This window comes from Eptesicus fuscus, chromosome 12, assembly GCF_027574615.1.
Source record: "Eptesicus fuscus isolate TK198812 chromosome 12, DD_ASM_mEF_20220401, whole genome shotgun sequence".
Taxonomy (NCBI): Eukaryota; Metazoa; Chordata; class Mammalia; order Chiroptera; family Vespertilionidae; genus Eptesicus; species Eptesicus fuscus.
In genome coordinates, this window is record NC_072484.1 from 18,377,970 (window position 1) to 18,402,936 (window position 24,967).

Here is a 24,967-nt window from a genome sequence, read left to right on the forward strand (position 1 = left end):
GTCCAGTGTACCCAGCCCCGCCACTGCAACCAGGCACGCCCTGCTCTGCCACCGCTACATGGAATCCCTAGACACTAGTACCCACACTGGGAATTACCAGGAAAGGACCTAAATAAAATGGAGGCAAGCAGTTTTTCAGATTTAGAGTTCAGAGTAATGTTTACTAGTATAAGTATCCTCAAACAACTTACTGATAATTACAATCATCTTAATGAGCACTACAAGGAACTTAGTGGGAACTACATCAGCATGAAACAATCGGGTGATGAGGGTCTTGGGGGAGGATGTGGAGTACAGGAGCAGGCTGGAAGAGGTTATGAGGAAAAAATGGAGGACTTATGTAATACTTTCAACAATAAAGATTAAAAGGGAAAAAAATAAAATGGTTTAAAAATTTAGAACCATGACTAAGAACCAATCAGAATTGAATGGCAGCATACCCAGGAAGGAATCAATAGTAGATTAGAAAAATCTGAGGACTGAATCAACAAATTAGAATACAAGATAGAAAAGAAACATCCAGTCAGAGCAGCAATTAGGAAAAAGAAGTATAACGCATGAGGATGGTTTAAGGAAGCTTTAGGACAACATGAAATGTAAGAACATCCACATCATAGGATAACCAGAAGGAGAAGAACCTGAGCAAGTAATAGAGAACTGTTGAAGAAGTAATAACAGAAAACGCCCCTAACCTGGTGAAGAAAAAAGTCACACAAGTTCAGGAAACATAGGGATTCCCAATCAAGATGAACCCCAAAGACCTATATCTAGACACATCATAATTAAAATGGTAAATGTTAAAAACAAAGTAAGAATCTTAAAGGCGCCAAAACCGGTTTGGCTCAGTGGATAGAGCGTCGGTCTGCAGACTGAAAGGTCCCAGGTTCGATTCTGGTCAAGGGCATGTACATTGGTTGCAGGCACATCTCCCGTAGAGGGTGTGCAGGAGGCAGCTGGTCGATGTTTCTCTCTCATCGATGTTTCTAGCTCTCTATCCCTCTTCCTTCCTCTCTGTAAAAAATCAATAAAATATATATAAAAATATATAAAATATATATATATAAATATATAAAAAAATAATCTTAAAGGCAACAAGAGAGAGGCAGTAAGTTACCTACAAGGGAGCTCCCATTAGACTGTCAGCTGATTTTTTTAGTAGAAACACTTCAAGCCAGAAGGCAGTAGCATGAAGTATGCAAAGTAATGAAAAGGATTGAATCTAAGACTACTCTATCCAGCAAGACTATCTTTTAAAATTAAAGATGAAATAAAGAGCTTCCCGGACCAAAAAAAAAAAAAAAAAAAAAATGCTAACAGAATACATTGGCACCAAACAGGCATTGCAAAATTTACTAAAGGGAGTAGTTTAAGAAGAAGAAAATGAGAGAGAGAGAGAGAGAGAAAATGGTAACAAATAAGTACCTATCAATAATAACCTTAAATGTAAATGGACTTAATGCTCCAGAAGACACAGTATAGCTGAATATATAAGAAAACATTATATATATATATAGTCTACCAGAGAGTCACCTTAGAACAAAGGATACAGACTAAACATGAAAGGATGGAAAAAATATTCCATGCAAATGGAAATGAAAAAATGGTAATACTCAATTGGTATTGCTCAGTGGTTGAGCATTAATCTATGAATCAGGATATCATGGTTTGATTCCTGGTCAGGGTAAAGCCTGTGTTGTGGGCACAATACCCAGTAGGGGATGTGTATGAGGCAGCCAGTCAATGATTCTCATCTTTAATGTCCCTATCATTCTCTCCCTTTCCCTTCCTCTTTCTGAAATCAATAAAAATATGTATTTTAAAAATAATAAAGAAAAAGCTGAAGTAGCAATATGCATATCTGTCAAGATAGACTTAAAAATAAAAGCCAAAACAAGATACAAAATAAGCCTTAACAAATTCAAGAAAAGTTAAATCATGTCAAGCATCCTCTTAGATCACAATGGCATGAAACTAGAAATCAACTACAATTAAAACACACACACACACACACACACACACACACACACACACACACACACACACAAATTTGCCCTAGTTGGCATGGCTCAGTGGTTAGAGCATCGACCTGTGCACCGAATGGTTGCATGGTCAATTTTCGAGCACATACCTGGATTGCAGGTCTGATGCTTCCAGTCAGGGTATGTGCAGGAGGCAACCAATCAATGCGTCTCTCGCCCATGGATGTTTCTTTTTACCCTCCCCCCTTCCTTCTGCTCTCTAACATCAGTGGGAAAAATATCCTCACTCCTCAGGTGAGGATTAAAATATAATAAAGAAGAAAAAACCTTACAAACCTAAATAAATGGAGGCTAAACAGCATGTTATTAACAAATTCGATTACCAATGAGATCAATGAAGAAATAAAAAACTTATTGGAAACAAATAAAAATGATCTCACAACAACCCAAACTATATGGAACACAGTGAAATCAATCCTGAAAGGGAAGTTCATAGCATTACAGGCCTACCTCAAGAAACATGAAAAAACTCAAATAAAATAGCTAACCCTACAACTAAAAGAATTAGAAAGAGAACAACAAGAAATTCCCAGAATTAGTAGAAGGAAGGAAATAATAAAAGGTGAGAGCAGAAATAAATGACATAGAGACTGAAAAAACAGCAACAATAAGATCAATGAAACCAAGAGCTGGTTCTTTGAAAAGATAAGATTGATGAACCCCTAGGCAGACTCATCAAGAAACAAAGAGCACCGAAATAAATCAGAAATGAAAGAAGTGAAGTAACAACTGACACCACAGAAATTCAAAGGATTGTAACAAAATACTATGAACAACTATATGCCAACAAGCTGGACAAATTCCTAGAAAAATATAATCTTCCAGAAGTCACTCAGGAAGAATCAGATAAACTTAATAGGTTGATAACAACTAATGAAGTTGAAATTGTAATAAAAATAACTCCCAGCAAACAGAAGTCCTGGACCAGATGGCTTCACAGGGAAGTTTTACCAAAGGTTCAAAGAAGAACTAACACCTATCCTCCTCAATCTATTCCAGAAATCCAAGAGGAAGGGAGACTTCCAAGCTCTTTTTATGAGGCCAGCATTATACTAATTCCAAAACCAGATAAAGACACTATAAAGAGAATTACAGGCTAATATCCTGATGAATATAGGTGCTAAAACCCTTAACAAAATATTAGCAATTTGGATTCAGCAATACATTAAAAAAAGATTATAAAGTGGGACTTATTCCGGGATGCAAGGCTGATACAATATTCACAAATTGATAACTGTGATACACCACATAAACAAAATGAAGAACAAAAATCACATGATCATATCAATAGACATAGAAAAAACATTCTACAAAAATCTAACACCCTTTTTTTTAAAAAAAAAAATCTCAGAATGTGGGAATAGAGGGATCATACCTCAACATAATAAAGACCATATATGACAAACCTTCAGCTAACAACATACTCAATTGGCAAAAACTAAAAGCCTTTCCCTTAAGAAGAGGAATTAGACAGGAATGTCTGCTTTCATTACTCTTATTCAGCATAGTACTGGAAGTCTTAGCTACAGCAATCAGACAGGAAGAAAAAAATAAAAGACATCCAAATTGGAAAGGAGGAAGTAAAACTGTCATTATTTGCAGATGACATGATATTGTATGTAGAAAACCCTAAACACTCAACCAAAAAATCAACTAAATTTAATAAATGAATTCAGCACTGTAGCAGGATACAAAATTAACACCCAGAAATCAATATACTGGAAATGATCTCTCAGAAATAGAAACTTAAAAAAAAAAAATCCCATTTACCATTGCAACAGGAAAAATAAGATACCTTGGAGTAAGCTTAACCAAGGAGATAAAAGACGTGTATTCTGAATACTACAGTATACTGAAAAAGGAAATAGAGGAAGATACAAAGGAAGAATATACCATGTTCATGAATTGGAAGAATTAACATCATTAAAGTGTCCCTACTACCCAAAGCCATCTGTAGATTCAATGCAACCCCTATTAAAATCCCAATGGAATATTTCACAGATATAGAACAAACACTCCAAAAATTTATATGGAACAAAAAAAGACCCCAAATAGTTGCAGAAATATTAAGAAAGAAGATTACAGTTGGAGGGATTACAATACCAGGTATCAAGTTATACTGCAAAGCCACTATAATCAAAAATAGCCTAGTACTGACACAAGAACAGGCATACAGGTCAATGGAACAGAACAGAAACCCTAGAAATAGACCTACATCATTATGGTCAATTAATATTTGACAAAGGAGGAAAGAACATACAGTGGAGAAAAAGACAGATTTATTCAATAAATGGTGCTGGGAAAATTGGACAGGTACATGCAAAAATAAATAAATAAAAGGAGTTCACCAACTTACATAATGCGCAAGAATTAACTCAGATAAAACAAACAAACAAACAAACAAAACACTGAAATTAAGTCATGAAACCATAAAAAATCCTAGAAGAAAACATAGACAGCAAAATCTCAGACAACTCACATAGCAGAATTTTCACCGATACATCTCCTAAGGCAAGAAAAACAAAGGGAAAAAAATAAATTAGACTACATCAAACTAAAAAGCTTCTGCAGAGCAAAAGAAAGTGGCATCAAAATGTAAAGGGAGAACATATTTGCCATTGACACAATTGATAAGTGGTTAATTTCCAAAATACATAAAGAACTCATACAAAAATAAGCTTAACCAAAGTAAGACAGATAACCGAAACAAGTTTGGCTCAGTGGATAGAGCATTGGCCTGTGGACTGAGGGGTCCCGGGTTCGATTCCGGTTGGGGGCATGTACCTTGGTTTTGGGCACATCCCCAGTAGGAGGCGTGCAAGAAGCAGCTGATCGATGTTTCTCTCTTATCGATGTTTCTGACTCTATCCCTCTCCCTTCCTCTCTGTAAAAAAATCAATAAAATATTTTTTTTTAAAGTAAGACAAATAACCCAATTAAAAAATGGGCAAAGGACCTGAATAGGCACTTCTCCAAAGAGACCATACAGATGGCCAATAGACATACGAAAAAATGCTGAACATCACTAATCATCTGAGAGATGCAAATTAAAACTACAATGAGTATCACCTCACACCTCACAGAATGGCTACCATCAACAAACTACAGGTGCTAGCAAGGATGTGGAGAAAAAGGAACCCTAGTACACTCCTGGTGGGAATACAGATTGTGTAGCCACTATGGAAAACAGTATGGAATTGTCTCAAAAAAATTAAAAATGAAAGTATCATTTTACCCAGTGATCTCACTTCTAGGAATATATCCTAGGAAGCCTGAAACACCAGCCAGAATATATGCACTCTTATGTTCATAGCAGTATTATTTATTATAGCTAAGATCTGGAAACAGCCCCAATGGCCATTAGTAGACCAGTGGATAAAAATGTCATGGTACATGTACACAGTGGAATACCATGCAGCAATTAAAAAAAAAATGATTTCTTACCCTTTTGACACGATGGATGGACCTGGAGAGTATTATTGCTGAATAAAATAAGCATCAGCGAAAGAAAAATATCACATGATCTCACTTGTAGGTAGAATCTAATCCTATCTAATAATAGAGTAATATGCAAATTGACCGCACCTTCGCTACACCCACCAGCCACGCCCACCAGCCACGCCCCTAGCCGCGCCCACCAGGAAACCGTCGCAGGGACGCTGAGGTGCGGCTGATCCCAAGGCCCGAGGCTTTCCCGGCCTTGGCACCAGTGGGGAGCCTGTACGGATCGCAGGCAACCACCAGGGGTCTGCTCCTGAGATCCATAGCAGGGATGCTGGTTGCGGCCGAGCCCAAGGCTGGGAAAGCCTCAGGCAGAGGCTTTCCCGGCCTTGGGCACCAGCGGGGAGCCTGCACGGATCACAGGCAACCACCGGGGGTCGGCTCCTGAGATCCGTAGCAGGGACTCTGGGTGCGGCCGAGCCCAAGGCCAGGAAAGCCTCCGCCCGAGGCTTTCCTGGCTTTGGGCACCAGCGGGGAGCCTGCATGGATCGCAGGCAACCACTGGGGGTTGGCTCCTGTGATCCGTAGCAGGGACGCTGGGGTGCAGCCGAGGCCAAGGCCAGGGGCCAAGCCCGGACCCTGAAAGAAGGCAGAAGGTGGTGGCCACAGCCAAGGCCTGGGTCCCCGGTGCCGGCAGAAAACTGGTGCAGGCAGCCAGGTGAATGAAAGTCTATTGCACAAATCTTCGTGCAAACGGGCTACTAGTGAAGATAATAAAATGACCAATAAAATAGATCCAGAAACATGGAAGTGTAGAACAAAATTATATATCTAAGCGGGGAGTTGGGGGCGAGGGGAAACTGGAAGAGATTAACCAAAGAACACACACACACACACACACACACACACACACACACACACTAATAAAAGGGTAATATCCGAATTAGTCTGGGTCGATCAGCCATCTTTCGGACATCTGACTTCCTTCCCGACAAAGCCATGGTAGTGGGGGCTGAGGCAGAGACAGTTAGGGGTGATCATGCTGTCAGGGGAGAGCAGTTAGGGGCAAGATCAGGCTGGCAGGGGAAGGCAGTTGGGGATGAGATCAGGCTGGCAGGGAGAGCAGTTGGGGGCATTAGGCAGGCAGGCAGGCAGGTGAGTGGTTAGGAGCCAGTGGTCCTGGATTGCAAGAGGGATGTCCGACTGCCAGTTTAGACTAAACTGGCAGTCGGACATCCCCCGAGGGGTCCCAGATTGGAGAGGGTACAGGCCAGGCTAAGGGACACCCGCCCTCATGCACAGAGTTCATGCACTGGGCTTCTAGTATGCATAACCAATGGATACCCAAAATAGTATGGTGAAGGCCTTGGTTAGGGGAGATGCTGGAAAGAGGGGAGTATAGGAGGTGAGAAATTGGGGTTCATCTGCAATACTGTCAATAATACAATTTAAAAAACATGATAGTCTTCTAATATCTTAATAATATATCTCCTAATTTATTTTCATATTTTTTACTTTTTTCAGCTAATACATTTTGCACTACCTTTTAAAAAAATTGTCAGTTGAGTATTTTCTTTTCATGATCACAAAAAGCAGAAAGTAGAATTTAAGATTCCAGCATAGGGATGCTATGATTGGAAAGGAAACAATACATAGGTAGTACAAAATTTTATAAGAAGTGATAAATATTAAGCAGGCTTCATAAGTTAAAAAGCATAATTCTATTGTGTGATAACTTATGTTTTTTAATATTATCCATACATGGAGCATGCAGCAAATATAAGCATTGCATAAAAATCATCTTATTCATTATAACTTCCCAGTCTGTTTTATGATCTAAGTAGGTCACAATGAGGATTACATTTGTGGCTCACCACATAAAAGTAACCTCCGGCATTCAAATTTCACATGTCACTTCTGTCACCTAAGCACACTTTTTACTTTGAGATCAAATATGATTTTTGATATGGGAATTTGATTTACTGTCCATGGAGTAAGTGGTAAGGTTGTCATACTTCCTGTAGCAGCCAGGGGAGTCGTGTCTGTGCCATTATACACTGTGGCTTCCATCCTAGCAGCCCCCTTTGGCTCCACGGGTTCATTCCTCAGGAGTTCTGAGCCCAGGGCACTACTGTGGAGGAGAAGGTCTGAGAGTCTCAGCATCCAGCTTAATGTGACATCTCAATTGTAATGAATTCCTGCATCAGGAAAGAAAAAAGGTCCATACATATTTTATGTGGCATTTGGCATTGTTATAATATAGGCATAAACATTTACATTGTGGCTTACTAATGCATCCTTCATAAAACCCCTTTGAATACTTTTGAAAGAAGTGATTTCATCTGAATTTGATTAAAATCCATTTTGCTCACAACTCTCTGTTTTGCAAGCTTGTGGTGAGTGGATGAATTTATTTAGACTTTGTTGAAAAACATTTCAAACAGCTTGTCTCCTTCTCATTACTTAAAACAATGTATGTGCATCCTTTGAAGAGAATACATATGTCTTCCAGCATAAGTTTTGTAATTATGGTAATTTTTGTTTACATTCTCTTTCCTGCATGATGTAATGTTTTGAATGATAAATAGATTAGACCACTTTTATTAATGCTTCTTTGATAGTCAAGCAGTCTCACTGGTAAACCAATTTTTAACGTTTTAATTTTAATTTACTTATAGAGCCTGCGTATGCATCTTGGACAGTTCTATATCATTCTTTAAAATAAATTTTGTAACAGATGTTACATCAATCAGCTATTGCCAAATAACAAATAGCCCCCCCAAATTATAGTGACATACAGAAAGAGCCCTTTTATTTCTCACGGTTGGTTTACAAATAGATTGAGGTGGCTCTGTTATAAGCTACAAGTCATCTGTAGTCAGCTAAAGTTGATCTGCTCCACATTCTTTCTCATTGTCAGGTCTATGTTTGAAGGGGCAGTGTCCATCATGATGATGACAGAAGCAGAAAAGGGCAATCATGCCTCATGTCTTATAATGTCACATTGGCTAACACAAGTCACATGACTGAGTCCAAAGTCAAGGAGAAGGCAATACACTCCATTCACCAAGTAGCAATGGTGTGAATAAGGCTATACAGTATATAGTACTACTATAAAAGAGAGAAGAATTGGGACCAATAATTCAATCGACCACATACATATTATGTCAAGGTTTCCAAGGCTATTGAGGATAAAGTTCAGATAAAACTTTGGGACTTTTTCCTAACAGAAAATAGTCAGTCATAGTCAGAACATATGCTATAGGACATTTCAAGTTACTTAGTTCAACTTGCTTTCCAATTCAGTCTTTACTTGATATGGCCATGATTGTGCTAATCACTGTCTACCTCTGAAGCAGTTTATTCTTTGGGAACTGATCTCATTGTTGGACCATTCATTCCATAATTCTTTTTGTGATCTCCATCTTCAAAGTCTATCTGTCCATGGCACTCATCTATAGCAGAGCAGAACAAGTCTATTCCACAATCTGTATTATATCACAGCCCATCAAAGATCGCAGTTATCTTACGTCCTAAAATTCTTTATCTCCAATGCCCTTCAGTTCCTTTCCTGTCTCTTGCACAACAGTTTCCAAACCACCACCATCCAGTCTCTTGTTGCTTGCACCCTGGTAATTTTGTAAAGCCTTTATAAGGAATGGAACTGGAAAATCCAGTGGATGGGAAGGAAAGTGATTCATTGTGAACCATTCCTCGTGCCTTTTAAAGAAAGACATCTGGTTAATATATTTTGTTGCTAAAGATGCAGTGGATTATAATGATAATAATCTCAAGCATCCTTTGTATTGTGGTTTACAATATACAGTTCTGTCCCAAGCATTATTCCTGGGAGCCCATGATGATTCTCCTGGGATGGAGGAATTGTCATCGTTGATCTCCATTTCATGTTTGGGAATTTTAACATCACTTGACTGAGAATTAGAACTCAGACCCAGACCTTCTCCAGAATATATATATATAATTTATTTAATTATATATATATATATATATATATATATATATATATACATATATATATATATATACACACATATACATATACACACACACACACACACACACACACACACACATACATTCTTTCTGAAATGCCAAAGTCACCTTCTAGTCATGGTTATTCTTGACTTTGGGTAAATTTTTAAATTGATTTTTTAAAATAAAAGTGACTATAGTAGGGATGAGTATTTGGAAGAATTTGATTCTTTCTGACTTGAAAGTTTTTTCCTTGGAATTTCTAGACATTAAAAATTATTCTTTTTATGAGTTTGGGGGGTTTTGTTTGTTTTTCTAAGAATTGCCTTACAACTTTCTTTATATTTCCACTAGAGGCCCAGTGCACAAAATGCATGCATGGGTGGGGAGTGTCCCTCAGCCTGGCCTGCACCATCTCCAATCTGGGACCCCTTGGGGGATGTCCGACTGCCAGTTTAGGGGCATTAACTCCAGCCATTAGGAAAATCACACAGAATGTCCTTGACATACAAACAGTGTGGTTTTATGAGTTGTTTTAATAATAATGGTCATTCCTTTAAATAATATCTGCTTATATACAATACAGCTGGTACTATGTGAATTCAGAATGTTAATATCACAAAATCATAGAAGGTTGTAGTGAATATAACCTTGAATCGTCTAGTCCAATTATAAATATTGGAATTCCAACCTTTTCAAAGATTTTGAATGCTTTTTGTCCTAAGAAGCTTAACCAACTTTTGAGGCAACCCATTTTCTGTGAAAGGGGGATTCTGGGGGTGCTGAGGGGACTGGGCACCGCCATCTTGTGACAGTGTGACAGTCAATTTGCATATTCCCCTCTTTATTAGATAGGATTCTTTCCTTGCATGGATCTCAGTTCCTCCTCCTCCTCCTCCTCCTCCTCCTCCTCCTCCTCCTCCTCCTCCTCTTCTTCCTCCTCCCTGCATTTTTAAATCTTATAGAAGAAAAATAGTGTGACTATAGTATAGATAATCTTGTACAGTCAGTGTTGTTTCTTAACTAGAAAGTTAAAGAGTATGCTCTTCAGAAACCTGATTAAGAGAATCCCCACTCCCCACTTTCATTTCTTCTGGACCTTAAACTTCAGCACAGTTTGAATCAAAACAAGGTATCAGCAAAAACCAGTGAATGAAAGTGAGTGGTTCTTTTCATGGTTAATGAAAGACATTGTAAAACTTGATTTTCCCTCCTAGGGGGTTGTAAACTACCTACTAGTATAATCATGTTTGGTAATGAGAACCACATAGCAATTGTCACCATGTTCTCAGTCATTATTTAATTATATGTTAAATCATCCATTTGATGATGAGTTATCTGGAAACAATGACCATCAAAGGTACTAACCAGTCTTTGGTGATCTAGAGAAAGATGGCAACATTTTAAATAATTTCAAATGGAAACATTCATCAGATAGCCAGAATTTCTAAGTCCTGAAACAGTGTTGATCATCTCATGTCTATATAGATGGATTAATCTATTCTGGTGTCATGGATTAGAAATGTTAGCCAACCCTTTTTATTTACCCAAAGGCCACTAAGATAAATAAGATATTCCACAAATGTCTGTCTATCATGATATCATTTTCTGATTATTTTATACTTAAAGATGAATATCAGAATTAAAGAAATACTCCTTATTTGAAAACCCTTACTTCTATTTCCAGATGTGAGTATTCTAAACTCATTTTAAGATAAGTTTGGCATCACTCCCTCATGCCAGCTGCTGTCCTCACTTTGACAGGATTGGTCAGGGTGTACCCATCCCAGCATCACAGCAGCGTGGTGTTAGCACCAGGTTCCTTTATGGCCTCGGCAGGCTTCACCTGCTGGAGAGAAGTATGAACATGTCTTGCTTGACTCTTTATCATATTCATAATTTACACCACACAAGTTACCTTTATTTCCTGTTTCTTGTAACGTGGCTTATATTTGAGAATGTAACAGGTCCTTGCCTTCTCTGCCCCAGACTGTTTTCAAGGTGCTGGAGCATAGTAGGTGCTTGATGCATAGTAGCTCTAATTAGAACTATTACTATGGTGTGTGTGGTTGAAAATATGAGGGATTAAAATAAAGAAGGGAGAATTAATAGTTTTGTTAAATCTGAAAAAAACACACACCCCTGTGTTTTATAAGTAAAGCTTGGCTATTTGGCTCTAGGATATCAGACATCAGTCTGACCTTGACATAGTCAAAGCATATATTGAATTTGGCCATCTGGTACATCATTAGAGGGTTTAGGGAGAAATGTTGATGACTCCCTGGAGAATTGGTCCTTTCCATGCCCTCTGCACTGCTGACAGTGATCTGAGTGGATGTTGAAGCCACTTGCTATTAACTTCCTTAATCTCCCCCTTTTGAAGGAGACAGCCTGAGCAGGAAGAAAAGATTCTAATCTGAATATTGCAAGGTAGCCTATGTTCTGCTTGCTTCTTTCATCTGAGGAACCAACTACAGTGTTTCCCCAACAACTGGAAAAAAAATAACATTTGTTGCCACAGAACATTATTTCCTTGAAAGCTTCTGAAAAATATTTCTTTGTACCTTAAAAGATAATATTTTTAATGTATAGAAACGTAACCCCGATTACTAATTATGTGCTTTTCCTTGACCTTTCTCTTCTAAATAGCTCCACAGTTCATTTAAAACCCCTTGAAGTGTCCTACGAAGTTGCCCCTGCCAGATCTGCTAGGAGTCGTGCTTCTGAACACTGCCTTTCGTGGCCCTTTGCCTCCTTCTGCGATGTGTCACCACCTCCCCTTCCAAGTCCAAGAATCTTCTTTGCTACATGTAGAGAAACTGTGACTGATTCCAAAATAAATAATTACATGGAAGTTTAAAAGCTCCCTTAAATAATGGGATAAAATATACAGTATACTTTTCTTGTATAAAACTCAAGATAGTCAAGATATAGCTATTTTCAAATAAAATACAAATTTAGTAGACAGTTATGTGAGTTCTCCTTCCTGCATTCAGGAAAAGGGTAGGAACCTTTCACACTACATCCGAGACTTCTACATTCTCATGCAATTGTCTCCAAAAAGTAACTTCTAAAACTTACGTTGGAACCGAGATTAGAGTAGACACCCACACACATTTGATTTTTCTTCTGTTTGCTTATACTTTGGCTCTGATGCCTTCAGATCTTTATTCTCCAGTTATTCATGTCTGCAGTTTTTCTTTTCTTTACAATTAATATTTAGTTACTTTGAAATCATTGAGATTGAAGCCAACGGGTGAGAGCAGATGGTCTAACAGTATTTGTAGTCTCCAACATGCAAGATTCTGAAGAGAAATGTCCTTCTTCTCAGCAGAGGGCTTTGGTACACTTTCCTGTCTGATCCTGATAGGGGTGGTGTCTCTTGTAGCCCATCTAGACCCATTGCTTAAGCTACCTGTGCAGGTGCTGGTGTGTAAGGGGCCATCCTAGGTTTAGGCGAACAGCATAAATATGATAAGATCCAATTCCTCCCAGATCACTGGTCCTTGCTTAACTCATACACCCAGTTAGTGAAGGCAGGGATTTTTTTTCTAGTCTATTACCTTACCCACTTGGCCACAACTACACAGGTGTTTTTTGTTTTTTTTTTTTTTTTCTTTAATGGATCTATGAGCCTGAGCTTCAAACAACTTTCTTTTCATTAGGGATTGATTTTGCAGTTACATATTCTTGGAAATAGAAAACTTTCTAGTCTTAAAAGGCCTATATAGATCATCAGTTCCAGTCTTACCCCACTTTGAAAGTGAACTCACAAAAAGAGAAAGTTAAGGTAGCATTTACTAACTGTAGAATGTAATTAATCTAAAGTGGAAAAAAACAACAACCCAAACCTTTGTTCAAAACATAATGTAATTGAAAAAAATTAAAGGTCTTAGAAATTCCAGATACTTTGTAAAAGTTACTTTGTACTTCCATGATCTGGCTCTTTGCATGGCACGTAGTTGGTGCTCAATGAAAGATATCAATATTGATTGTGTATCCAAGGGGTGCCTATAAGAAAAGGCATTTAGAAAGTTAAAGTTAAGTCTCCATTGCTTAGGTAACAGTATATCTGCGCCATTTTGACTGCAGTTCTTCCTCAGTAAAATTCTTGGTATTTAGATAGCAATGTACATATTCATAGTTTTTCTCTCTCAGTGCCCCCATCACTTAAAATCCTGCTGTAATGATCAGTTTACTTGTCAGAGTTTGCCTCAGCAGAAGTCACACAGGGCCAGACACTGCCTTGTTCATGGTTGGGTCCCTGCCATGTCATTGGGATTTGATAAATACACCCCCTTTCCACAGACACAGAGAAACTGAGGGACAGAGGCTATGGGAGAGTGTTGCTCAGAGACCACACCCTCCCACAAGGATTTGATTCTGAATGTCCTCTTTCTTGCTCTGAGTTTTTGAAGTCAACTGATTGCTTCAGGGAAGCAGGTAACTGTAGACTTTTGATACCAAGTGTATTACCCTTGTTGGTATTGTCATCCGCACCGTTTTGAGAACTGATAAAACACATTGAAATACATACACTGTTCCTAGTTGATCAAAGAAAAAATACTGAATTGCCCACCTTCCTTCTTCCTTTTCCTCATTCTCACCTCATTGGAAAAGAGCCTGTAACTGTGCAGAGATGGCTCCTCATCAAATCAGCTGTAGTGCTGTCCCTTAGGTCTAGACCTTGAGGAGCATCCAGGTTCCTGCTAAGGTAGAGCCAGTGGGTCTTTAATTCTCAACTGGTAATATCAGTTGGTAGCTGTTACTTAAAATTCCTTCGGCGGCATTCCCTTTTCCTGAAGTTGTTTCAAATTACAGTGTGCTCCCTACCCCTAATCTAACTCCCAGCGCGCGAGAACACACACAAACACACACACACACATGCACATGCACATGCATACAACAAGTGGAATTGCCAAGTAATTGTGTCAGATTTTGAGGAGAGATTATGTTCCTACTAGAAAAATACAGTTATTAAGCATGGCATAGAAGGTTTTAGGGCTTAGGCAGCAGAGCAAGAACTTCATGGGTAAGCCATCATTTATAGGTCAAAAACATTTCTTAACAGTAAATGTGTTCTTTGAAAAGAAAGAAAAACCACCAAATTATTTCTCTACCTTTTCACTTTTAAATTGAAAAACATATTTCATGTTTCAGGAAATGTCTCCACTTAAATTTGGAACTATGCTATCAGTGAATTGAAAGGTTTTTGGCCATGTACATGTTGAGAAACTCGCTTTTTAAGAATTTCCACTACAGTTTTTGACCTCAGGTGCACCATTATGATAAAATGAATGGTTCATGTTTTGGGTGGCCAGCCACACAGGGAAATCAAGGTGCTCTAGAAGACTCGGAATGTCATATGATGCCCAAACCTTTACACCGTCTGCTAGGTGACAGCAGTAATCTGCGACCAAGTGTACGCCTCTGTGTCACCCAGAAATCAGAGCACACTCTCCCTCAGTGATCACATCCTCCCGCTGGGATTTGATTACACACACACACACACACACACACACACACACACACACACACACGGTTAGGTTGGACCTTCCATGTTACACCTGGCTGAGGATCCAAGGAGCCCGGACCCCCTTCTCTCTGAGAGAAAGGGAGTGAATTGCCCCCTGTTTTCTTCTTAGTCATAGTAGGTTACACTGCATAACTGTGGAGTTTTCATCTTGAATTCTGAATATACTGAAGTGTTCAGTAGCTCAATGTATGAGATGGATGAAATTATTTTAAAATTTCACTATAGCAGTATGGCATAGCTGTGACATAGTTGAGCTAGGTTAGCCCAAGTTCAAATGCTGGCTCTACCTCTTACCCCTATAAGTTTCCTAAACTCTCAGTCTTGGGATCCCATCTGATAAATAGGGTATTGTGAGAATTACATGCAACAATGCGTATAAACCATTAAGTGAAGTTCTTGGTATATAGTGGGTATTCAACAAATGCAACTATAATTATGATCATACTTATTTTATTACTGCTATTGTTTAAAAACCTATTTTCATATATTTTCTAAAGCCCCAGGTTAGTGCAAATGATAAGGATTGTTCAGAGACTTCCATTCACACTCAAGAGAACTCATTTTGAAGATTTATTTTTTTTCATAATGCCTATTCCTCAAACCCCTCTGGCTTCCCACCATCCAGACCATAAATAATTGTCAGGGCAAGTAGATTATTAATCAAATGGAGCCTAAAGAAAATACTTGGGATTTGTTTTAATTGTGGCTGAAAGAGCTTTCCATGCTACACTGGCTTATAAAAATGCCTGGAAGTTAAAGATGAAGTAATTTTGAGTAAAATCTCCAGCTTTTGGAGCATTATGTACAGCAGCCTGAGAGTCTGTGAAGAAAAAAGAAGTCAGATAATCAAGACTTTTTCAGAGAGGAATCTGTTTTAGACCAATTTTTTTTAGAAGTTGGGATATATAATCTGTCCCTTTCTTCATTTGTTCTTATAAATTAGAAGGAACTTCAAAGCCAAACAACATTTTGAAGTGCTTTTGCCCTAACTCTTGGGAATAATATACCTAAAGAACCGGTCTTTTGTTGTGAGAGAGACTTAGCATTTTTCTTTCAAAGGCAATCATCATTTTTCTAAATAAACTCCACTGGTTTGATGCTCTTTTCTCTACTTGAAACACATTTTCTCCTGTCTGCCCAAGCAGGGTATTTGCAATTGAGTGATCTTGCTTCTCTTTGTTCTCCCCATTTGATGTGCCTTTGATAGCGGATGGTTTCTCGCTCTTTGGGAGCAAGTCCAGATGACCTGAAGGACCCAATTAAAATCAGCATCCCTCGCTATGTTCTCTGCGGTCAAGGCAAGGATGAGCACTTCGAGTTTGAGGTCAAGGTAAGTGTCCCTTCTTTGCTTTTCTCGAGGAATGGAGGCTTGCAGCCAGGCAGTGCTTTCCTTTGACTTTTTTTTTTTTTTTGTAAAAGGAGAAGAGGATACATGTGCATATCTTGTTTTATAAGCTACTGGCCATGCCCTTCTTTAAGCCAGTATGTGAAAAGTCTTAACTGTGTAGCACATGGAGAGAAGTTATCCCATAGAAGGTGCTGGTGGTTGGGGAGTCAGGCAGACAAGGAAGTTGCTATCACTCCCCAGCTCCACAGGCAGGGTGACCAGCCATCCCAGGGGACTCAGGATTTTCCTGCATTCTGCATTGAAAGGTCCATGCCCTGGGAAACCTGGTGTGTCAGGCAAACCGGACAGGTGGTCACCCTACCCAGGGGCTTGGGCTCAATGTTCTTATCAATCAAAATGGGAGTAATACTATTTATGTCATGGGATATCAGTGCATATAAAGTACTGAGTATAGTGTCTGGTATGAGATAAACGGTTATAGCTATTGCTATTATTTCTATTGCTGTTTTTATTGTTGTTTCTATTATTACTAACAGAATGTTTCCTAATCTGTTTTAGGCATTATTCAATTTATACAACTTTTCAGGAAGAGATGTGTCTGTTTCCTTACATCATACTTTCCAAAATAATGACTTCATCTTATTCCTAATTTATTTCTATTGACTCATAACAGGCACTTCATTAAATATTGTTGGCCACCATCCCCTCCTCAAGGAATTAATGAATAATCACGCTTCTTCATTTTCAAGGGTAGAGGAGGGTACTGATGTAATGACATTCACCAAAGTCGACAGTACATGGCTGCACAAAGGTGTTCTCAGAGGGAGTCTTGGTCAGATAAACACCAGGCTGGGAATCTGGATGCTGACTTTTAGGCTCTGATTCTCCTGAAGTTTACTGAATGACCCTAAGTGTTTTATCTTCCCTGAGCCTGCTTCCTCATGGGTAAAGTGAGGACATTGGATAGTACCTTTGATTTCCAAATTTCTTCTTAGCTAAGCCCTTGGTGGAGCTGCTACTGGGGGAGGCTGAGGAGGGAGCCTGAAGCCGGCCCTCCTCACTTCCCTGCTGCAATGAACCTCCAGAACCCCGGGGCCCTAGGTGATTCCTCCCTTTAGGCACGCATGTTCTTTCAGTCTCCCTGGAGAAACAGTGCAAATAACTGCTGCTATACAGTGTCCTTGATCCAGTAATCCCCCTGCCCCTGATTTAACGCCTCATTGCTGCTTAGTTCCTTTTCAGCCATTTGAAATTGTGTGTGTATATGTGTGTGTTGTGTGTGTATGTGTGTGTAGAATTCCTATTGTGCATACATGTACTGGTCTATACATATATAGACATAATTTCTGAAGTTGTGTTTGTATTATATCCCTATTTTTAAGTAGAGGACAAAGACTGGCTTTTACCAGCTCAGATTTTTGAATTCTCCAAAATAGAACTCACAGCCCTGGAAGGCATGCGATAATTTTAATGGGCCTAGATTTATTTTATTTTAATAGATAAATGTTTTAATAAAATATAACTATTAAACCAATTTTATGCATAAAATTTAAGACATGGATACTTAATTATTTTAAAACTGGGTTGATTTAGTATGATCTAATTTATAGGTGGAATCTGAAAAACAAACAAAAGCCCAATCTCATAAAGACAGAGAACAGACTGGTGACTGACTACCAGAGGATGGGGGTGGGGGGGGGGGGGGGGGCCTGGAGGCGGGCAGAAGAGAAATGGGTGGAGTCCAAAGGCTGCAGTTACAAAAGGAATACGTCCTGAGGAATGTACTGTACAGCATGGTGACTATAGTTAACAATACTGTATTCCATATTTGAAAGTTGCTAAGAGAGTGAAAAATTTTTGTAACTATGTATGATAACACATGTGAACTATATTTATTTGGTGATCATTTGCAATATATATGTATGTATTTAATCACTATGTTGTATACCTGAAATAATACATTATATTGTCAATTATATCTAAAAAAGAAAAACTAAGTTGATTTAAATAAAAACTTCAGGCAATTAATACTCCAGACCATATGCAAATCTGGCCAAAATTATGAAGATGCTACTGTAAAGGCAAATTAGAGAAACCAAGTACAAAAAATCACATGAGGCCTTTTAGAATTGAGGCTTTCACTTCAAAATATGTAAAGTCCAAATCCAAAGAGTTTTGCTTTCTTTGAAGTTAACAAAGTCAAGTTTTGAAAGCATGTCACTGTTCTGCTTCCTCTTTATGCTTATCCCGCTGCTCCCCTCATTAGCACCAGGAATGGTCTGGGAGGATTTGCCTGGAGAATTCCTAGCTCCCATGTGAGCAGGGCTGCCTGATGTGTTCACAGGGGTGCTAACATTCTCTGGGTGTCACCTCACACTCTCTGGGTGTTACCCAGTCACAGAAGTGTCAGGGCCCAGAACTAGAAGCAAGCATAGCATGAATATGCTGTCTCTCCCTTAACAAAATGAACAGAAATGGCCGAGCTCCAGCAAAGGCCTAGCTGCTAGAATAGGGCTGGGTGACTGCCATCCTGTCCCATCTCCTCTGGTACCCTCAGCAAGTCAGGCAACCTCATGTACAAAGGTGATGATGAAACCACCTCTGGGTATGCAGAGTGCATGAGCTTAGCTACGGAAAGTGCTTAGAGCAGTGCCTGCCATATAGTAAGTGCTGGATAAGTGTTTGTTCTTAGAAATAAATTAATTAATTTTAAAAAGGTTATACCCTTGGAGTCCTCTTAATGACTCCCAGTATTCAATCATGTCTTTATAAGGATTTTGTATTTTCCAGGTTTCTTTTTTATTATTCCCCCTCAACATTCCGACTTTTAACATTAAGTATGCAACCTTCTCCGTCCATCATTTGACTATTACATGCAGAGGCAGTGTTTTCTAAAACAAATAGTCACACTTAGGAAAGAGCTTGGCTACTCCTAGTTCTTCTCTTGGTGAGCCAGTGGCTTTAAGAAGTCTAAGGTAAAAAAGTATTAATTTCAAAAGAGTCTGTTCTATTTAGTTTTAGATCTTCTTACAAAGAAAATCTGTCAATGTATATAGATATGCTATTACATTCTATCCTTTAGAAAAATCTTTGCTTCTTCTCCTTAAAAATATATAATTTTGTTTTTCCTCCATTCTCCATGATGCTCTTAACAATCTTCTGAGGTCCTGAAGGCACTTAGCAGGGCATTTTGCCCTCTGTGATCAGCAGGGCAGGGTCTTGACACCCTGTTGACTGTGCAACTTGATGGTGTTTGCTGCCAGTTCATCTAGCTCAGATGGCAGGCCCTAGGGAGCCTGGGAAGAGATGGCAAATGGATGTGTGGCTGCCCTGGAATTCACCTTTCAGCTCTTCCCAAACCCTCTGGTTCCCTCAGCCTCCTACCTTTTCCTGCCCACCCTTATTTAGATACATTTATTAGTTATTTAAATCATTCCTTCTTCCTGGCCATTTTCATTCTCATCTCCAATCTGGTGACTTCAGTGGTCTGTTCATTGAGGAAGGGAGCAGTGGTGAGCCGTGGACTGGAATGAGAAAGGGATGCTCAAGGTCGGGTTCCGGGAGTGGACTTTGGGGGAGAAAGTGGTTCTCTAATGCTCACCTGATCCTTGATGGGGCCTGACGGGGTTTCTATCCCTGGGCTTTAAAATGAGGAAAACATAACTTTTCATGAAACTAAAAGATATTAACTCGAGAAGACTGTCTTATAGCTTTTTTATTTTGGGGATTAAAGACAACTTTTATGAAAACAAAAACAAAAACAGGTGAGAATAGCTAAATACGTAGGTTTTTGTTTTTTGCTCACATTTTTTCAATCAACTCTGTTGAACCATAATACACATGCAGTGAAATGGACCCATTTTAAGTGTAGTTTGATGAGTTTAGATGTATGTATACACCCATGTAACCAATGAAGATTTAGAACTTTTCAGTCATTCCAGAAGTTTCTAGCCAACGCCTACGCCCTGCCACAGGCGAGCGCTCATTTGCTGTCTGTGGGTCGGAGGAGTTGTGTCTGTCCACACCTGCCTTGTAAGTGGACCGGGCAGCACTTTCTCTTTTGTGTCTGGCTGCTTCCACTTTACATGGTGCTTTGGAGACTCATCTGTGTAGTTGAGTATAACAGTAATTTGTTTCTTTTAATCACTAAGTAGCATCGTCTTATGTGGGTGGATCACAATTAGTAATTTGGTGTTTGTTTTAATGTCCTTATTTGACAATACAAAAGTGGTCATCTCCATGTTGCACCCCCCTCTTTATTCTACTGGTCCTTGGAGGACACAGGCCTGGGAAGCCCTGGGTCAGGACATCGGTTCCCATCGTCCATCCAGTTACACCTTCCCGTGCATCCCGATAGCACGTCCTTCTGGGACTGTGTCCACAGTCACTTCCAGAGCTGGATGTCCTGCTCGCCAATGGAAGAGACAGGCCGAGAAGCTGAGGGGTGCCAGCGGGCTGCTCTCTAAGAGCACATTCGTGCTGAATATCACCGAATGCCCCGCTGGCCGCAGAATGTCCCCGCACAGAACATGCTGGCACCAGAGGGCAGGTGACCCCACTGGCTGGACTACAGCAGTCATTTTACCTCCTGCTTCAAGTGCTTCTCAGTGATGGACATGTGAAATCCACCACACCGCATTATTCTTGCCTTTTTCAGTTGCCGAGGGTTTCAGAGTGGGTAGAATTTTATTTTTAAGTGACATTTCAGCGTGATGCAAAACACCGGCCTAGGAGCTCGGTGGTGAAGGCTGATAAAGTCTGTCACACTCCTGTTATAGAAATAAGCTGATGTTTCCAGCGTTGTTTGAAATGTCCTACCTTTTATTTTACATATTAACATGGTAATATAAAGAAACAAGCCAACACTGGTGTGTATTTTCAAATATTTTGTTTCCTGAGAGTTTTTATTCCTGTGAAAACTGAAAGTAATATTTCAAGATTGTCTTTGGGTACCTTCCCTAGAGCGGTGACATCTGCTGTACCGCCCATCGCCTGGTTTACTGCTCACACTTGTGTTTATTGCTTGCCTTCCCCGTAGATGTGCACTCCATGGGCCCGTCAGTCTGCAGCATTGGGTGCCCAGTCCTCGCCCAGGGCCTCGCTGGAAATGGTCACCCAGGGGAGGTTGCTCAGTACCATGACCCACAGCCCTGCCACAGGTGTTCTCACTGGACACAGCCTGCTTAGAGCTTCAGGGATATGGTGACCATGTGTCCGTTGTAAACAGTTCCCCAGCCCACCCCCCTTCCTGCTATGGGCTCCTCATGTTCTGTCTGCAGATGGATTCAGTCATTGGTTAGTCTTTTTGCTCCTTGCCTTCTGCAGGATGTGGCTGGCTCTCTAGCCATCGGGTGAGGGTGTGGGGAAATCACGTGTCCTGACTGTGTTTAAGTCCAAGACAGCTGATGCCTCCCACCTCCCTGCCTCCCTCCCACCTTGTCCACTCTGCCCTCCAACATACCTGTGCACGTGTACATACGCATACATACACACCTGTGCGTGCGCGCACACACACACACATACAGTATGTGTGCACACATCCTGGCTCTGGCAGTCGCCAGCGCTCAAAGTATAGTTTAGTTTTGTTCTGGGTTGTCTGCAGAGAGGGGTAGACACCCTGCTCACTGTCCACCCCTGGGTCTACCTCTGGGCACTCTCCAGCCCTTGCTCCTGGGAGTGCATGGCATAGCATCCTCTCCTTCAGGATCCTGGCACCTGTTACACTCCCCCATGCTGTTCAGGTCAGGAAGGGCTCTCCTTTCCTTGTGGGGCTGCCGGAAGTCAACCCTTTTGTCTGGAATCACTTTGGTCCATCTGCTGACCAGGGCTGCCCTTTACCTCAAATAAACAACATCCAGACCCAACCTGTCCTAATTTTAACCATCTGATTCTTGTTGAAGGTACCATAGTAGCACTCTCCTCCTCTTGCCCCAAATGCCACCTCGTTTGGCTGTAAGTCCTGGTCAGTGTCCTGAACAGAAAGGGAGAAGCAGAGAGAACAAGGATAATGAGTGATAGCATGAAAGTGTGACCTAAAGGGAGTTTCCAGCAGGCAATCCACAAATAATTCCAAGGCAGTGGAGTTGTTCCCTTTCCAGTCCCATGGGCTTAAACTTGTGGGGAGCCCTCTCTTCTAATTCCAGTCATCGCGGCCCTGGAACTGGGAGGTGCTCAGTGCTCTCATGTCTGCTGGGCCCCCCTAACAGAGGGGCCCCTGAAGGTGAGAAGCTGTGAGTTACAAAACTTCACATTTTAGTATCTTTTATAACTGAGGGACCACATGACAGGGACTTCAGTACCAGGTCTGGTGGCACTTCTTAACTTAAGGCTATGAGAGCAAACCGGTGGTGGGTGATGCTTATTATTTGGCCTGAACAGGTGTTTAAAGTTTTGAATAAGTTGTCAACATTTAAAACTTGGGAGATCTGACATGGAAATCCAGGTTTGCCAAGTTTCTGTAAAATGTCAGATAGCACAGGAACCCCGGGCCGACATTCCCACAGGGCAGCACTGATCCGAGCACACAGGGGCCCCTTTGGATCAGGCTTGTGCTTCTGCTTTGGCACACACCCCGGAGCCCCCTGTCCCAGAGGGGGTCACCTGCTAGAGGGCTAGCCTCTAGGTTCACACAGAGGCCCCAGGCACTGTACTTAGGGGCTCACAGACCTAATGAAGTCCCTGATCACGCAGTTTATTAAATCAGTTTAAACGCCTACAGAGAAGCCTGGGAGGGAGGGGCAGGTGGGCAGAGCACACTACCTGACCCAGGGACACGCCATGTTCACCTGTCCTCTCTCTGCCACCAGGGCCTTTCCCGCTGTGCTTACCAGGACAGAGTTTTGAGCAAGAAGCCTCGGCAGACACAGGGTACCCAGGGCAATGCACGCTTGCTCTGTGGGCACATGGCTGCCGGTGGCCTGCTGAACAGGTCTAATTCTCACATGCATTTCTTGGGTAAAGCACACGTGGGACCAGCATGGGACCAGGCTGGTTGTCACCAAGGGTCCTCAATTCAGAGTTGACATAATGGCCCAACGTAGGCATGACCATGACTTAACACTTTCTGTATCTAAGTAGCATTCCTGTCGTTTCTGTCATATTTATTTCTTCTATGTTTGGCATATCATATAGGTTATAGGGCTATGTTTAGCACATATTACGAATTCTGTTGGGTCTCACAAGCTGCTTGCTTACTGGTTATCTGTTCTCACATATTCTGTGAGATTTGCCTGTATTGCATAAGCTTCCAGCTTACTTTCTGGCTGTGTTTAGCCCTTCTCCTGAGCTTCATCCATCCTCTGAAGCATGGCAGGATTGAATGAGCTCAAATAATATGCAGGTGCCTGCTGTGCTCCCTGTTATCTTACAGTCGCGGGGCCTCCTAGAGTTTCCTTCCTGACTGATCCCTATAGGCATTTGAGTTTGCAGCATCTTTTCAAGGGAGGGCACAGACATCTATCAAACATCTTCCTCATCCTTTCAGGCACTTTGCCAGACATTTCCACAAATGAGAAAAATGAAGCAAAATGGGGGTTTTACTTGCATTTAATGAGTTAGGAAATTATGAGTGACTTGCCAGAGGCCACACCGCTAGTAAGAACATCCAGGTAACGAATGGCCATGTGAGATATAAGTCTTCTAAGCCATACTGGTTTCCTAACTTACTCATTTTAATGCACCTTCTAAATGTCTCTGATTTCTTCACTTTTTAGAAGTTGAGGCCATCTTTCAGTTTTGTTCTAGTCATGGTGGCTGTTTCCAAATCCTTGCCTGCTCCCAAAATTTGCTGTTATCTTTGTGTGTGTTTTAACTGCTTCTTTTCAATTCTGGCTGAGTCATGGGTACCCTCTAAATTGGGGCAATTGCTAAGGCTTGGGTCAGCCTGGAGCATCTGATGGTGGAGAGGCCTGTCAAGAAGCATGAGGAGGAAATGCCCAGAAAATTTGCAGTTAGGGAGTTAAAGCAATCACATCTACAGCCAGAGAAATTTCTCTTTATTTGGCAGAACAGAAATGAGAGCCATTTCAGTCTATTAGATAAACTGTGCACTAATACATCTTTTAGAAATACTCCCAACATGATGTAATACAAATGTTCAGAAGGATTTGTGTGTTGGCATCTGAACGTCTGCTTGTTAGTAACTTGATAGATCATCTTCCCGCTGTGTTTTAGCGTAGCTGAGATAAATGAAGTGTTGCATATGGTGTGGTCCATTTAGATTCAAATATTCAGTTTGTGTATTATTTTTAAACATAAATAACAAGTGAAAGAAATAGCATTGGGATTTGAAGAATCGTATTTTATCCTTGTTTTTTTAGGCACCCCTCCCATCTCTTTGAGAACTTTGTCTTTCACTAAAAAAAGTTAAGAAAAAACACACACATTTATTTTCCCTGTGTTCACACAAAGCAACAAATCTTTTCTATTACTTTTTCTTGGGCAGTGTGTTTACCTTCACAAAGTAATTGCTGCACGTCTGAGAAATGATGAAGAAAAGAGATTGAATCACAAGCACAGAAGAAAAGCAGTCATTACCTTGTGGCCATGCCTTGAATTTCCACTTCATTTTATTTTCTTCTATAAGAATATGTTAATATTTTTTCTTAATTT

The 24,967-nt window shown here is 40.4% G+C and overlaps 1 protein-coding gene across 1 annotated transcript in view; it reads left to right on the forward strand.

Annotated features, from left to right (window-relative positions):
* The window catches only part of KIF16B (kinesin family member 16B), a 277,225-nt gene that overhangs the window by 196,653 nt on the left and 55,605 nt on the right, over nt 1–24,967 (forward strand). Inside the window, exon 23 of the mRNA XM_028144837.2 lies at nt 16,217–16,339. Within this exon, the coding sequence (XP_028000638.2) occupies nt 16,217–16,339 (123 nt within the window). The remainder of the gene's footprint in view (nt 1–16,216; nt 16,340–24,967) is intronic.